We start from the raw sequence: 17,277 nt of genomic DNA, 5'->3' as shown, positions 1-17,277 counted from the left end.
CTGCCAATCTCCAAAACAAGTCTGAGTTGGGTTGACAGCTGTACTTCTGCATTTCTTCTACACAGTCACACACAAAGGGAGCTTAGTTGTGACTGATGGCCATACACAGCCTGATGGGCCACCCTGGGCAGGATGGGAGGGAGAAGCTGCCATTTACACCTTAATGGGCTGTATCATGTCCCCACACAAAGCTGCATTCTACCCGTAGTGAGTGTGGAGCCAGGGAATCTGTGCATTTCCAAGGCCTCCCTTTGAAGTCTCCTCCACTTCAAGGGAAAAAATGGGTATAAATACTGGACCTCTGACACCACCAACTCTGTACACTAATGGACCTCTGGATACTCTGCCAGGAAGAAGGATTGTTGTGCTGCTGAAAGGGCTGTCACTCTGCTGGACTCCGATTTTGGCATGCTGACCTGATGCCCTCCTTGCCTGGTAGTGAGAAAGACTGGACCTGCATATCTCCATCCCAGAACCAAAGTGACTTCAAAGGCTTGCCTCCTGTTTTCTGAAGTCTCGGGACACAAGGCTTCCAGCTCACCTGCTACTCCACCTTAACTCTGCCAATTGCGAGTCTAGCCCTGACAAGTGGTGGCAGTCTACTCCTGGGCCCTTGGAAGTGGGTATAAAGTGCTGCTCCAGCTAAAACTGATGCATTGTCGCAAGAAACAGAACTTCTGTATCGCCCTCGCTGTGTGGAATGTAACTGGTTGATTACCTCTACTATGGGGATCAACTGTAAACCATCCCTGCTACTGTAGGGACAAAAAAGCGCAAAACCTTTGGAACCACGACACCGCTGAGCTACCTCATCCCAGCTGGTGTGTGGAGAAAAATTGATGCAGTGACTCTGCTGCGGGGATCGATTCCAGCACATCGCCTTCTGAACCACCACACCCTAGTATCACCACATTGCACCTGCGTGCAGAAGATCAATGCATCTCCTCGACTGCGTGGGAAAATACGATGCATATCCTCTGCTGCTGGACCAACACAGGCACATCACACACCTCCACCTCTCCACCGATGCAACCAGGATGAAAGTAAGGTTGTTCAGCAGGCCTCACTAGGTCCCTGTAGCCACCCATGCTCCATCATGGTCAGTGCGAACTCTTGACTTTGTACCAGTCCAGCGAGACTAGATATCCCAAGTAAGTGCTAATTGCTTCTAAAAACGATTTCACTGTTTCTTCTTTAAAAATTCATAACTCAAGTTCTACTTATTGGATGTTTGTCATTTTAGTCTTGTTTTAATTAATAAACTGAGTTTGATTTTTCTAACCAGGTGTGGTATCTTTTTGGGTGATGTTTTGACTGTTTGAAGAGTTGCTCAAATACTTAACGCATTGCCTCTTAAGTTAAGCTTGACTGCTTTGTGCCAAGCTACCAGAGAGTGAGCACAGGTTAACCCGAGGTGTGTTTGTGACTTACCCTGACGAGGATTATGGTTCCTGCATGGTCATGATGCATATTTCTGCCAACAAAACCCAATTTCCAACACTGATTCAAGGTGCTAGTTTCTATATCCTTTGAAGATTGCCCTCTACATTTATTTGGCCTGACGTGTGCACCCTCTACTACAATTCACTTCTAGAAAAGCCACCATCCATATGGCAAGGCTAAACAAGCATTTGCTATGTAATAGGTCTCGCATTTGCAAGAGTGAGTACCATTGGCATTGTCTTGCCATATAAATTGGGCAACCCTGCCTCATAATTTGGTATTTTCCTGCCACACAATTCCAGTGGCCCTGCATATACCTAAAGCACTTCCATTTACCTTCTTCCTCTATCTGCAGCAAAAACTTAAATTGTTGCCATTTAGCATCCTAATTTAAATTAGCGATGCGAATTCCAATAGAATATACCACTTTCACCAACCCACCATCAGATTTGCTGGCTGGCTGGCTGGCTAACACAATTCCCAAAAAAAGACATGACAGCCATGGAGGAGTAACAAGAGAAAAAGTGTCACCCAATCATATCAAGAGTGTTTAAACAGACAGTGTAATAACAATGTTACATTTGCCTGAATCATGGTCACAATTGTAATAAGGAGAGATTTATGAAACATATACAAGCATGTAAACTCAATAAAAACCTTTATCTGAAATAAAAACTTTTGGCATTAGACTGTAATGCTCAAAACAGACTCTAGAGGGCACCACAACAAAAATAGGATTTGGAAGAAACATGGTTATATAACCATATAGTCAGCCCCTAAAGGGCGTAACCACATGAAAACAGAATGGCAGAAACTAACGCAGTGTAACCGTATATTTAGCCCCTAGGGGCATAGTACATTACACATTTTCAGGGCTTGCAGGCCTACTAGAATATTATTAAAAACAAGGCCATTAAAACGCAAACTACTTCCATCTGTAAAACGAAATTTCCATCCATGATAGAGCCTAAAAAGACACTGAATGGTGGGAGGTATTATTTTGGGGTCCCCCCCCCAATCTAGTGTGACCTAGACAGAAGCAGCATGTTATGCTGAACGTTTTGAAGGTGGTCCCATTGTCCTAGGACCCCCACAAGCTGAGTTGTGAGATAAAATGTTTTGTACAAGGAAAGCCCTGCAAAGCATCATGGGTTGAATTTTCAAAGTGCAGTGAACATTTTAGTATTGGCTCTCCCGCTGTGCTGGGAGAGACGCTTTGAGGATTTTTGTGTTTTTTTTTCTATAGAAATGGCTGCAGTTTGTATTTTTTTCCAACTGCTAAACCTGGGAAGAATTTAGGAACTGGGCTGCAAATTTAAATGACTGATTTAGTAACAATGTGACGTACCTGGTGCTTATGTAATGTGCTCCAATACCTCCAATCAAGTTTGTGCTTTAAAGTGCCATGGCCTTCACTGAGCGTGAATGGGAGAGACAAAATAAAAAAGTAGTGCATACACACTAAGGTATATGGCCGATCATGCAATAATCCATGTAACAGGGTCAGTCTGCAAGGCATAACAAAGCAGCCTCAAGGCGGGACAAACAAACCATTTGTCCAGAAAATCAAGGGAATTTTGAAAGGCAGGACAAGGAACGAAAGAAAGTGATGGGCATAAGATCGGTGCGGGAAAAGTCCATAGAATAGTTTACAACATGTCGAGAAGAGCAGCGCCTGCACACTGCTAAGCTCGACCTAAAAAGGTATTTACAACTTTCCTTTTCAAGTGGAAGTGTTACAGCCATCAGATTCAGGTTTGCAAGCCGCCAACAGGAGAGAATATTAATGTAGCCCCCCAATAGCGAATAGAGGGCGGATTTTAAAAGCATCCCATACAGAGTTCAAACTTTTGTAATTTTCCAGAATTTGAGTACTTGTTAGTGAAACAAGTCGGTCAGCAACATTTTGAGTACTCAGACATTGCTGAATCAGACCCCAAAATAATGTTGAATAAAGTGCACCATAAGCAAACTTCATGGGAACATTTTCCATCCAATCTATGGACAGTGGAAGAGTCAAATATCAACCCAAGATTTTGATGACTGTGGAATTAAAGAGGCAAGAATCAATTTTATTAGTCCAGTCATAGTTACGGGCCGTCAGTGTTCCAGTTCACCAGAGGCTGTATCATAATGGGCTTTAGTGGTGCGGAGCTAAGGTCGGACTGTCCTATAAGGAAATCAGGCAGAGCGCTACCGGCCGGTTGAAAGGTCAGTGTGTGGGCATTTTTTTTTTCGCTGTTTCTGGTCCTGGTTTATGACCTGCTCGGTTGTGTTTTTTTACAGTTGATTTCCGTAATATTAAATTAAACAAAGCTCAAATCCATGCAGTCTTCCAAACCATGAAAATCAGTTATACAGCGCCTCTTTACAAGTTCAAAACTGCCCTAATTTGAAAAATTGGGTCAATTTTTTAGCTTTCGAATTCATTATTGCCGCCACTCCTATTGTGTGGCTCAGGCCTACTTTGTCAGACTGTGACGCTGCAAAGAGCCAAGGGCCTGTTATGCTTGCAGGGCATCATGTGAATTAATTTAACCCAATATTTCTGAGTTCATACGTGTTCAGGCAGCACAGCTCAGAAACTGAAGAGGCAAACTTTTTGCAGTTTGACTTATTCTTTCTGAAAATAAAGCAGGAGCTTGGAAAATATTCGGTAGAAGAACTGAATTTACATCCCACAGACCCACAAAACAGGTGCTCTGCTCTGCAGCACCAGTGAAGTCCATCATGAGACAGCCCAGAACTTCAGGTTTATTAGAACAGTTCAGTCAATAACAATTAATCCAGTTACCTTGGGCCACCAGAGCATCTTAAAACTGCATACCTGTACACCCATATTCTGAAACATTTAAAGCAGTTTCGAGGAGAGAGATTTGACATTAAAGAACAAGTCAAAAATCACCAGAAGAGGAACATAGTAAAGGAAAAGATGGTCTGGACTGAACCTCTAGGATGGAGTGAATCATGCGTAGCGTGCTGCCTTGCACACCACTCTGTCTAGGTCACTGCTCAGGATGTCATTTTGCACAGTAGCAGACATTGCCATCAGGCACAGAGACAACATAATCAGTCAGCAATTTTCAATCACAGGTCATCCAGCAATGACACCATTCCCATTACATTAGCAGGGGTTCTGGTGTTATTAAATCTAATTGAGAATTAAAATAAACCTTTATAAAATATTGATTCTGTAGCAATCTGTCCCAACTGCTTAGCCATAGCCAAACTCTGAGAATTGGCTAGAAATTGTTAGTTCATACTTAGCCAAATAGCCGCATTTTTAAGTGTTATTGAGGAAACATGGGGTCTGCCCTTACTAATGAGGAATTCAGAGTATCTGAACACATCGCAGATAAACTGAGCCAACTATTTAAGAATCATAACAGGACAGGGGTTAGTAAATGAAAGGACATACAATGTGTCACTTGCTTATCCCTATCACCCTTGTATGTATTCTAAATTAAGCTTTAACACTGTAGCAGCATAATCCTGCTGCAGTGCATCAATACATGTCTGCACAGTTTCCAAAAAGATGATGTAAAAAGAATCGCACAGAGATGTGAAGGGGAAACTGACATTGCTGAAGCCTCAGAAATAAACACTTCTTTCAGCACAGTAATTCTTGAGGGCACTAAGGGATATTGTACTACAGAGGAAGCACAGCCTTTATTTGATTTTAGTGTTTGTTTACAGAGTCCTGTTTGGAATTTATAGCAGTGTGTTTTCGAAAGGAAATCCATGCCAGTGGCTCAATGAAACAATGTATCAACTGCAGAATTCTGTGTTTGAAACCTCTTCCTCTGTTTTGCATGTGATTTCATAGAAAAACAATTTCAATGGATACCATTACCAAGAAACCTTTATACCTAATATGCTTAAAGGACATTTTAGAATACAAGGTATTTACCATTTCATAGAAACCAATTCATACAAAGTCTTTTTGTTCGAAATTGTCTCTGTCGGTTACTTTTTAAGGTGTGAATGGAATAATTGCAGGTCTTACTTTCAGAAACATTTTTGTTGGCAGTATTTATTTCCGTGCTTTTGTTCAGGGGACATTTCAGATTCATATATTTTACATTGTCAAACAAATGATTTGGATGCTTTTAATTCACTGGCCTCTCACCACCCCCAAACACTATCCACCCCTGCACCCTCAGAACCTAAACATCATCAATCCATGTCCCCTTAAAACCTCTCATTACGGCTATATGACATGCATTTCTGAACCTAAATGCCATTTCTATCCACTAAACTCTACTCATCTTAAAAACTCAAAAATCCCTCATTACACCCAAACTATACCAGTCACTGACCTCTAACCTACACCTACATAACCCTTGCCCCTAAAATTCCTTTCTATCACGACACTCCACTCATTCCCTAACCCTAAAAACTCCTTTCTACAGCACAACTGCCCCATCTGAGAAGCCTTAAAACCCCACACCACCCTACACTCTAACCAATCCTGATACCTAACTCCTCACCACCCATAACGGCTGTCCATCACTGAACCTTAAAAATCTCACCAGCCCTAAACTCTACCAATGCATGAACATTAATAACTCAACACCCCTACACTATACCCACTCCTGAACACCTCACCATACCTAAACTCTGCTCATCCATGAACTCGAAACCCTTCACCATCCCTGAACTCCCCCTATTCCCAATACCTAAAAACCCCTCACTGCCCTAAACCCCACCAATCCCTGAACCCTAAAACCCCTTTCTATGGATGAACTTCACCCATTACTGGCCCCTAAAAACCCACCGCCCTGAACCATTACCAATTCAAGAACCCAAAAAACCCTCACTAGTCCTAAACTTCACCCAATTTCAAATTTTTTAATTTTCCTTAAAATTATATTTCCTTTAAAATGTCTCCTTTAATTTTCGATTCATTTTCATTTCCTTAAAATGGTCTTTGCTTAAAGTTGGTTTTCCTTGATTTGGTTTCCTACAATGTGGTTTCTCAATTTTGTTTTATCATTAATTCACATACATAACCTCCTCTGATCACAGGTTTGAATCTCTGCTGATACTCTCAGTGAATCGCATAGATGCTTGTTTTGGACTACACTGTAATCAGGTTCCTACTTGTATACAATATGTAGATATCACCCACAATAAGCACCTCAGCTATGATATTGGGATCAGAAGTATATTTTGTGGGTTGATGTAATTATTATATTTTGTGGGTTAACTGTTCCATAGTTTTAATATCACATAGCCACATCAACCAATAGTAAAGGAATATTTTTTTCCTGTCTGGCAAGGTGAATTAAGTGTTTGCTGCTAACATCTGTATGACCAGCATATCACAGCTTGAGTTGCAGCACTGAGTCTTCAGTCTTCTGAGGCTGAAGAACTGAGTACTATTAATGCAGAGGTAACAGCAATGAAGTAAGACATTAAAATACATTACCAATTTTTCTTCTTTAGTAATATTTTTCTTCTCTTCCATCTTGCCCTTGTAATAGGTAAACATTTCAGTGAAATCACATTTGTCCAAATCAACAATTACCGTTTTCTCTTCAAGGGTCATTTCCTATAAACATTGGAACAACAACAGTTCAACAGAGTTAAAGACTGGTCCTGCTTAAGTGAACATTCAAATACAGAAATGTTTATATTTCTCATCTCATACAAAATCATATTTTAGTAACCTAAATGTATGTAATCTTATGGTATTGTAACAGTACTCTAGGAACTTTCCTTAATGTGCTTTAGATGTTCAGAGCCTCACGACTTGCCAGAATATATATATATTACCTAGTGGCAGTCGCCACTAGGTAGCTATAGTGAGGACCTAGTTTCCAAAACATATTTTCCCCATTCATTTCTCCATTTGACCATTAGACACACCTACAGCTCGAACCATTGAACAGAATTACAACAAATTTGGCACAAAGCTAGATTCTGTTCCGCAGATCATGCGTTTTGTAGTTTGGTGAAAATCCATTCAGTAGTTCTAGAGCAATTGAAGGCCAAAAAATATAAATATATAGGGATGCGGATCCAACTGTCCCCGTGCTGATATCCGATTGTCTGGCAACACTTTAGCAAGGAAGTATTGGCAGCCATTTTGTTGGGTCTTCATCCGAGTACCGTAGAAGAAAAAAAAAAAAAAAAAAAGAAAAGGGGTCGCGGTAGAGTCACATTGACCCCTTACCCCTGGTGCTGGGCTCCCCAAGGGACCCCGCCAGTGGTAAAAAAAAAAAACTCTTCCGCCCCCCCCCCCCCAACAAAATCAGAAAAATACAAGGATGGATCTTCAGATTTTTCCAAGATTTAAAAAGGAAAAAAAAAAAAAACTTGGTCTCCCGTGCTTGGGTTAATTCTTCCCCGGGTGGGCCAGTTCCCAGGGGCATTTGTGGTCAATGTAGAAGGAGGGTGCACAGCCCCCCTCCTTGGGCTTTAATAAGCCTTGGGAACCACCACCTCCTTGGGGCAATTGAGCTGATTCTAGCACAGGGCTGCGTGGCCCCCATGCTCTGGGGACCACCACCCCCGGGGCAAAATGCTTTTTAAGGTGGGAGAAGCCAAACAGCTGCCCCCACAGCCCCAGGAACCACCACCTCCCTGGGGCTTCAATGATTTGTGAGTTGGGGGGGGACCACCACCCCCCCAGGGCAAATATTTTAATAAACAAAAAGGGGGTCCTTTTGGGATCCCTGGGGACCACCACCTCCCGGGGCTATGCATACATTGGAGGGCGGCTGCATGGCCCCCTCAAGGATCCAATGATGGCTCTGGGGATGACCACTCCACAGGGATACACTGATTTATGAGAGAAGGAGCGGCGTGCGGCCCCCCCCCCCCACTGCCCCAGGGACCACCACCCCCAAGGCAAATATTAATAAAAAGAATGGGAGCCCCTAGGGATCCCCCAAAACCCATGAACCACCACCTCCCTGGGGCTAGGCATATGTTGGATGGGGCTGAGCAGCCCCCCTTGAGGAGCCAATGATGGCCTGGGGGACCAACAAACCCCAGGGCCAGCTCCTGCTATGTCCCAGAGTGCCCACACCTGGGATATAGCTGTTTGCTGTGGCTGGGCTGCAGCTCTGCAGCGAAGCCAAAGCAAAACTTCAGGTTTTGACAACAAACCTCTAAAGCAGGCATGCAGGGAAAAGAGATGAAATGCTTCAGCAAGCATGGAGCTGCTGTCTAAGCAGCTCCATGCTTGTTGAAGCAATGGCACCTTAAGGCTTTCACTCGTGGTGCGAGGTAGCCCATAAGGTCATTTTATTTAAATCTAAATAAATAAGGAGGGACGGCTGAGGAACCGTCTAGGGCTAACTCATGGTCCCTGATAGCCCATAAAGGGCTGACATAAAAAATAAAATAAAAAAACATAGCTCATTGTGAAGGTAGGAGACTTTCACAATGAGCATTGAGGGCTCGAAAACCAGCTGGGCTCATTTCAGCTTTTTTCTTTAATAAATATAAATAATTCATTTTTGGAAATACTAAATACATTTGTTATTGTAAATTGTACATGTTGGAAAATGGGTTATTGGTAAGGGCAGGTAAGTACCTACACTTACCAACAGGCCACTAACCTCCACTTAGGTCTTAGTAAATTAAACCTAGCTCAACCCTTGGTAGCTTGGCAACGAGCGACAAGGCTTAATTTAGGAGACAAAGCGTAAAGCATTCAAATATCACAAAACAGTAATTAAATCAAATACAGGAAACAGTTTAAGAATCCAAAATCAATTTATAAAAATAGAATATATTTTTATCTTGACAACTAAAATGACACCAAAACGAATAAAATCGGATAAGGGGAACCCGGAGATATGAATTTTTAAAGAATTAATGCTTTCTATCACATAAAAGCAAGTAGCGCTCAAAGGGTTAAAAAAGGTCACAATGGCAAGGAACAAACTCCAGAGTTCAGGCCACCCATGAGGTAACACTGTCACACTTACTTTCAGAAGTGTTTGATTCAGGAAAATGGTCCACAGCACCAGCCAAGGGTTCAGAGGCTCTGGTGTGCCTCTTGGTGTCTAGGAGTACAACTCCCACAATGCACCTCTTCAACTTATTGAGTTGCTCCAAACGTCTCCAAACCTCTGGATCTTCTTCCAGAGGTCCTTTTTGTGTCCTTGAAGTGTCCACAACTTGATCCCAGGTTCCAGAAACTCTGAGTTTCTCCTTGGGAGATGGGACTATAATTCCCAGAATGCACCTAGTCAGAATCCTCAAATGGCCACTGGACGCTGGTCAGCTGGGCTCTGCTTCCAGGACATGATGCAGGGGACTCTGGGCAGCTCCTTTGTACCTGTAGCAAACAGGGAGTCCCTTCTTGAAGCAGAAGACGACAGGTAAAGTCCTTTTAGTGCTGAAGCCCAAGTGTGCAGCTGGTGCAGTCCTCCAGAGTTCAGTGTCCAGGTGCAGGTCAGGGGTCCAGCAGGGCAGTCCTTATCCTGTAGTTCATCCTTGTTGGAATCTGATATGGGTCTGAGGTGTGGGTGCAGGTCTGCCAATTTTATCCCTGCTCCTGGGTGAAAAACAGGGAGGTCCTGGTTCTCCAATCAGGTGCAGGGTCCTTCCCCCTCTGATGACCACTTCCTAGGAAGTGTGGCAAAAATCAATCCCAGGGAGCAACATTCCTTAAAAATCCTTCATGGCTGAAAGTGATTTTTGGAGGTTACATCTGGCCGAGCCCACCCACTGGTGTGGCTAAAAACCCTAAACACACCCCTCTCCTAATCTAATCAAGGGGCACCTAATTGTCTGGGTTTGCAGGATGTGAGGGTGTTGCTGGGTTGCTCCAAATGTCCTTCCCTGCCTTTGAAGACCAGTTTGGCAGCCCTCCTCCTTCCTGCTTCACCATCTGCTGAGGGGAGATCTCCTCCCCTAGGCACATCTCTGTGTGGAGCCATGCCACTTCACACCTCATCAAGGCAGCCTGTTCAGGCTGCCAGAGGCTGGCCAATCAGAGCAAAGCAGCAAAAACACTGCAGGGCTGAAGTTGGCAACTTTTTTTTTTTTTCTTTTTTTAATTATATTTTTATTAACATTTTGTTATTTTACATTTGCATGTCTCTTCAAGGTAATCTCTTGCATCCGTTATACATGATCGTTAAACAAACCGCTTTTGTGGTATACAATACTTGTGCTTCATTGTGTATTCCGTTGGTAAACCTATTAACATTTATGCGTTCGTCAGACCCTAACTCTCATAGTCTAATCCTATTGACAACCTGTGCAGTGTTCACCGTTGTTCTACAGTATTTTGTGTCATACCTATAAATAACAAGCCTAAACCCATTCCATGCTATAATTGGGAGGAGAAGTCTTAAGGAAGATAAGAACGAGAGAAAGAAAAGAAGAAACAAGAAGGAAGAGGAAAAAAAGGGGGGAGGGGGGAAAAGGGTATATAAACTAAACAGAAGGTCAACTTTACAGCATTGTGTGGGTAAGATTTGTGGCTGATAACATTTAAGGAACTAAGGCATAACAACATAAGTGAAAAGGCTATGCCCGGGGTGCACCAGTGTATGAAGGGGACAGCAGTCCACACACTCCACCTCCCATCTCTTGTGGCATTGTGACAGATGGCGACTCGTTTGTCTCTTTTTTGTGTTCCAGTATGCAGAACAAGTGTCAGTTCGGGCAACTTAGGGCACCAGTTGGGGAACTTCCTCCTCGGGACTACATCCTAGAGTGTGCTAGCCCTCTCCCACTCCTACTACAGTGTTTGCTGCTCTCTTGGATAGCCCATCCCAATTCGACACTAGGTCTTCCCAGGCCGGGGCAATAGGAACCTGTCTGATGCCCTTGGCTTCCTCAGCCTTCAGTACCTGCAGTTCAGCCCTGGACCATTTCGTGACATCCCTTTTCCAGTCGGCCAGCGAAGGGTGGACTGAGGCCTTCCAGCCCCTTGAGATCAGTCTTTTATAAAGGGCCAGTGTTAGGTCCAGGAAACGCCCTCTTACTTTCCCCTTTAACACAGTTGGCCTGAGACCCAACAAGCACAGGTCCGGGGTGGGCCGCAACTCATCTCCGAATAACTGAGATAGGACAGCCAGTTCTTCCTTCCAACCAACCTGGAGTACTGGGCACCCCCACACCATATGGTCAAAGTCCGCTTCTCCCCCCCAGCATCTTGGGCATGTCCTGGGGGCCCCCCATATATTCGGAATAGTCGGTGTGGTGTGAGGTACGTCCTGTGTAGGTAATTATATTGGATGTATCTTAACCGCGCGTTATGAGAAATCACCCGGGGGTAAGCCAGTATTTTTTTCCATTCTGAGTCAGACAGTTCCCGCCTGACCGTGCCTCCCCACCGCTCTCTCAAGGATTGCAAAGGGTCTAATACGGCCTGGGCCTGGGCCCGGTAAATTTGGGCGTGTGGTGTGGTTCCTCCCCCGATGTCAGTAGGAGGTACAGTACCCCGTGGACTGTGGGCTCCGCATTTATCGTGCACCAGTGGTCCTTCAGAGTGTGAACCAGCCTCCCGAATAGCAGGAACTGACCCCGGGGAACACCCACTCCCAAAAGGTCAGGGAATCCCCTCAGTACTCCCCCTTCAAACAGCCCACCCACCGTCTCAATCCCTGCTCTTGTCCATGGGCCAAGTCCCAGATTCCCCGGTCCCCTCCCCCCAGATTCCAGGGCCAGTGCAGAGAGCGGTAATGCCGGAGAATATGGGGGGCCCACTCCTACTCTTTTCGTACACCTCTTCCAGCATGCCAATGCGACACTCAGCATTATGTTGTTTCCAGGTAGGGCAATCTTCCTGCCTATCATACATGCCGCTTCCATTAACCCCTGGGCTGTGCAAAGGTCCAGGAGTCCACTGCCCGTCAGCCAACCGGGCACCCACTGCAATTGGGATGCCAAGTAATAAGCCTCAAAGTCGGGGCACCCAGGCCTCCCATATGGGTCGGTCTGCAGAGGGACGTAAGTGCAGTGCGTCTACGACCATCATCCCAAATTAGTTCCCTTAGCAGCATGTTCAGATCACGGAACCATGATGGGGGGGGATCAGCAGTGGTAAGTTAACAAAGTAGTAGAGGAGTCGGGGAAGCATAATCATTTTGGACAGCGCCACTCTGGCCATTACTGATAACTTCAGAGAGTGCCAGAACCCAACCGAGGACCTCAGGGATCGAAGCGCCCTGCCCAGATTACCCTCCCTGAGATCTCCCAACAAGTTGGCAACTTTTCAGGTAAAGTTTAAAACTCTTTACCTTAACAAGTTATATTAAATCCAACAACTGGAAGTTGTGGGATTTATTATAACAAATCATTTAATACCAAACGTCTGGTATCTGTTACTTAAGGGGTCTTTGAAAATTAAAATAAAGTCTCCCCATTCTAGCCTACGGAGGTCATTCACTACAATGAGGGAAAAACGAATTTGGCTGTTTTACCTCACCGTGGCTTATAAAACTATTTTTATAAGGTCCCTGCTTATAGTTACATGGCACCCAGCCCTAGGGGGGCATAGGGCACACCGTAGGAGTGACTTATATGTAAAAATAAGGTAGTTTAAAACTTTGGAACTACTTTTAATTCCAAAGTCGAATTTGCATGTAACTTATTTAAAAGCAGCCAGCAAGGCAGTCCTGCCTTTAAAATGACACTGGGCACCTCAGCAGGGCATAAGTGCACTGCCTATTCTGGGGTCCCTAAACCTACATGCCCTACCATATATTAGGGACTTATAGGTAGGTTGACTTAGCCAATTATAATTAGACTAATTTGCATACTAAGTTTACACAGAGCACAGGCCCTGGGACTGGTTAGCAGTACCCAGGGCACCATCAGTCAGGAAAACACCAGCAAAAAGTGGAAAATGGGGACAAAAAATTAGGGGCTTCTGCAATCAGCCCTGTTCTCTCACAGTACACAATCAAGCACGTACCGACTCAGACCCTCATGCACTCACAGCCCCAGTCAGACCCTCAGGCACTCACTCACAGGTACTCAGTCATGCACCCACTCACAGACCCCGCACATACACTGATGCACCCACTAAAACACTGATGTATGCACTCTCACATCCTGACAGATGATCTGACCGCCACTCTCACCTTAGATACATTCCCTGACACCTATTATGACACTCAGAGTCTGGACAACTCCTGCTGAGCACAGCCAAAGGGCAATGCACAGCATGGATTTGGGTGGTTAGGGAGGTTGGCCGCAGGATCTGGATGTGACCAAAGGTTACAGGGAGGTTATAGTTAGGAAACAGAATAAAAAAAATACATAGAAATTCACAGAAAAAAACAAAGGTTGCAGGGGCATTATAATTAGGCTCACATTTTAAACGTACAAACCCTTAGAAATTCACCAGTTAGAGTTATCTCAACCAACTATAACTTATGCCCTAAGGTCACTATAACTCGCACCCTCGCCATAAACTGCTAATTACCGACCAATTATGGCACTGATGACATCTGTGATAACATCATTGATAATTTAAATGTAATATTTGCAGTAAAACTAAATTATGAAAAAACTGTACATGGAGAGGCTGCTACAGTTCTGCTGCCATTTTCCAGGCCATGAGGCTGAGCAGGAAGCGAACCAGGCAAAGGGCAAAGGGCAAAAGAATAAGCCAATCACAGCCTGTGAATGGAGCCGGCATGTCTCCATGGCAACCACACATCAGCCAGCCCTTCTGTCTTCCCTAATAGATGCAAGTGCTGCTGATTAATTCCACGGGCAGAGCGTCGGCAATTTTTAGTAACTCTGCATTACAAGAGCAACGTGGAATTAATAAATTCCTCCAATTCTGCCAGTGAAGGTAAATATTCTGCTCACCCCTAACACGTAAACAGTGGAGTCCTGTTGGTATAGTGAGGTGGTGTTTAGTACGTTGGAACAGTGTAAAGAGGTGTACGGTGAAGTGACGTAGAGTGAAGCGGTGTGCAGTGGAATAGTAGAGTGAAGTGGCAGATTGGAGTAGCAGAGTGGAGTGGCATAGAGTGGAATAGGGTACAGTGGAGTGGCATAGTTTGGAATAGATTACAGTAGATTGGCACAGAGTGAAGAGAGGTACAGTGTCCTGGAATATACAGTAGAGTGGCATTGAGTGAAGTGGTATAGAGTGGAATAGCGTACAGTACAGTGGTATAGACTGAAATAGCATACAGGGGAGTAGCAGACTGGAGTAACAAGAGTGGTCTGGCGTAGATTGAAACAACATACACTGGAGTTGTGTAGGCTGGACTAACCTACTGTGTAGTGTAGTGGAGTTGCCTACAGAGGAATAGGATAGAGTGGAGGGGCAGAGTAGAGTTTCGTACAGTGGAATAGTAGAGTGGTGGACTTGAAGGGCATAGAGTGTAGTCGCATACACAGGAATAGAGTGGAGGAGTGCACAGTGGGAAGGGGTATAGTCGAGTAGGGTAGAGAGAGGCGTAGAGTGGAGTCGTGTAGGGTGTAATAGCGTATTATGGAATGGCAGAGTGGAGTGTGGTACTTGAAAAATGTAATGTGGGAGTAATTTACATTATGAGGTGTAAATGTTAGTTTGTGGTAGTAGATGTTAATAATTTAAGTAGTGTAAGGAAATGCCTCCTTGGCATGGTTACCCCCTGACTTTTTGCCTTTGATGATGCTAAGTTTTGATTTGAAAGTGTGCTGAGGCCTGCTAACCAGGCCCCAGCACCAGTGTTCTTTCCCTAACCTGTACTTTTGTTTCCACAATTGGCACACCCTGGCATCCAGGTAAGTCCCTTGTAACTGGTACCCCTGGTACCAAGGGCCCTGATGCCAGGGAAGGTCTCTAAGGGCTGCAGCATGTCTTATGCCACTCTGGGGACCCCTCACTCAGCACAGACACACTGCTTGCCAGCTTGTGTGTGCTAGTGGGGATAAAAAGACTAAGTCGACATGGCACTCCCCTCAGGGTGCCATGCCAACCTCACACTGCCTATGAAGTATAGATAAGTCACCCCTCTAGCAGGCCTTACAGCCCTAAGGCAGGGTGCACTATACCATAGGTGAGGGCATAAGTGCATGAGCACTATGCCCCTACAGTGTCTAAGCAAAACCTTAGACATTGTAAGTGCAGGGTAGCCATAAGAGTATATGGTCTGGGAGTCTGTCATGCACGAACTCCACAGCACCATAATGGCTACACTGAAAACTGTGAAGTTTGGTATCAAACTTCTCAGAACAATAAATGCACACTGATGCCAGTGTACATTTTATTGTAACATACACCCCAGAGGGCACCTTAGAGGTGCCCCCTGAAACCTTAACCGACTACCCGTGTAGGCTGACTGATTTTAGCAGCCTGCCACACAGCAGACATGTTGCTGGCCACATGGGGAGAGTGCCTTTGTCACTCTGTGGCTAGTAACAAAGCCTGTACTGGGTGGAGGTGCTTCACACCTCCCCCTGCAGGAGCTGTAACACCTGGCGGTGAGCCTCAAAGGCTCACCCACTTTGTTACAGCACCCCAGGGCACTCCAGCTAGTGGAGTTGCCCGCCCCCTCCGGCCACGGCCCTCCTTTTGGTGGCAAGGCCGGAGGAGATAATGAGAACAACAAGGAGGAGTCACTGGCCAGTCAGGACAGCCCCGAAGGTGTCCTGAGCTGAGGTGACTAACTTTTAGAAATCCTCCATCTTGCAGATGGAGGATTCCCCCAATAGGATTAGGGATGTGCCCCCCTCCCCTCAGGGAGGAGGCACAAAGAGGGTGTAGCCACCCTCAGGGCTAGTAGCCATTGGCTACTAACCCCCCCCAGACTTAAACACACCCCTAAATTGAGTATTTAGGGGCTCCCAGAACACAGCAAGATAGATTCCTGCAACCTAAGAAGAAGAGGACTGCTGACCTGAAAACCTGCAGAGAAGACGGAGACACCAACTGCTTTGGCCCCAGCTCTACCGGCCTGTCTCCCCCCTTCTAAAGACACTGCTCCAGCGACACGTTCCCAGGGTCCAGCAACCTCTGAAGCCTCAGAAGACTACCCTGCATCTAGAAGGACCAAGAACTCCTGAGGACAGCGGCTCTGTTCACCAAAGACTGCAACTTTGCAACAAAGAAGCAACTTTGAAACAACACACGTTTCCCGCCAGAAGCGTGAGACTTTGCACTCTGCACCCGACGCCCCCCGGCTCGACTTATGGAGAATAAACACCACAGGGAGGACTCCCCGGCGACTACGAGACCGTGAGTAGCCAGAGTTGACCCCCCCTGAACCCCCACAGTGACACCTGCAGAGGGAATCCAGAGGCTACCCCTGACCGCGACTGCCTGCTTCAAAGACCCGACGCCTGGTAAAGAGACTGCACCCGCAGCCCCCAGGACCTGAAGGATCCGACCTCCAGTGCAGGAGCGACCCCCAGGTGGCCCTCTCCCTTGCCCAGGTGGTGCCTACCCCGAGGAGCCCCCCTCTTGCCTGCCTGCATCGCTGAAGAGACCCCTTGGTCTCCCATTGATTTCTATTACAAACCCGACGCTTGTTTGCACACTGCACCCGACCGCCCCCGTACCGCTGAGGGTGTACTTTCGGTGTGGACTTGTGTCCCCCCCCGGTGCCCTATAAAACCCCCCTGGTCTGCCCACCGAAGACGCGGGTACTTACCTGCTGGCAGACTGGAACCGGGGCACCCCCTTCTCCATTGAAGCAAATGCGTTTTGGGCACCACTTTGACCTCTGCAACTGACCGGCCCTGAGCTGCTGGTGTGGTAGCTTTGGGGTTGCTCTGAACCCCCAACGGTGGGCTACCTTGGACCCAAACTTGAACCCCGTAGGTGGTTTACTTACCTGCAAAAACTAACAAACACTTACCTCCCCCAGAAACTGTTGAAAATTGCACTGTGTCTAATTTTAAAATAGCTATGTC

General features: G+C 45.7%; 1 protein-coding gene across 2 annotated transcripts in view; it reads right to left on the bottom strand.

The window, feature by feature from the left end:
- The window catches only part of LOC138268325 (DNA topoisomerase I, mitochondrial-like), a 1,149,155-nt gene that overhangs the window by 364,905 nt on the left and 766,973 nt on the right, over positions 1–17,277 (bottom strand). For both annotated transcript variants that reach the window (XM_069217851.1, XM_069217852.1), the window contains one exon: positions 6,875–6,997. In XM_069217851.1, the coding sequence (XP_069073952.1) occupies positions 6,875–6,997 (123 nt within the window). The remainder of the gene's footprint in view (positions 1–6,874; positions 6,998–17,277) is intronic.

Source organism: Pleurodeles waltl, chromosome 12 (genome assembly GCF_031143425.1).
Source record: "Pleurodeles waltl isolate 20211129_DDA chromosome 12, aPleWal1.hap1.20221129, whole genome shotgun sequence".
Classification (NCBI taxonomy): Eukaryota; Metazoa; Chordata; class Amphibia; order Caudata; family Salamandridae; genus Pleurodeles; species Pleurodeles waltl.
The sequence above is the reverse complement of the archived record's forward strand: the minus strand, read 5'-3'. Positions and strand labels throughout refer to the sequence as shown.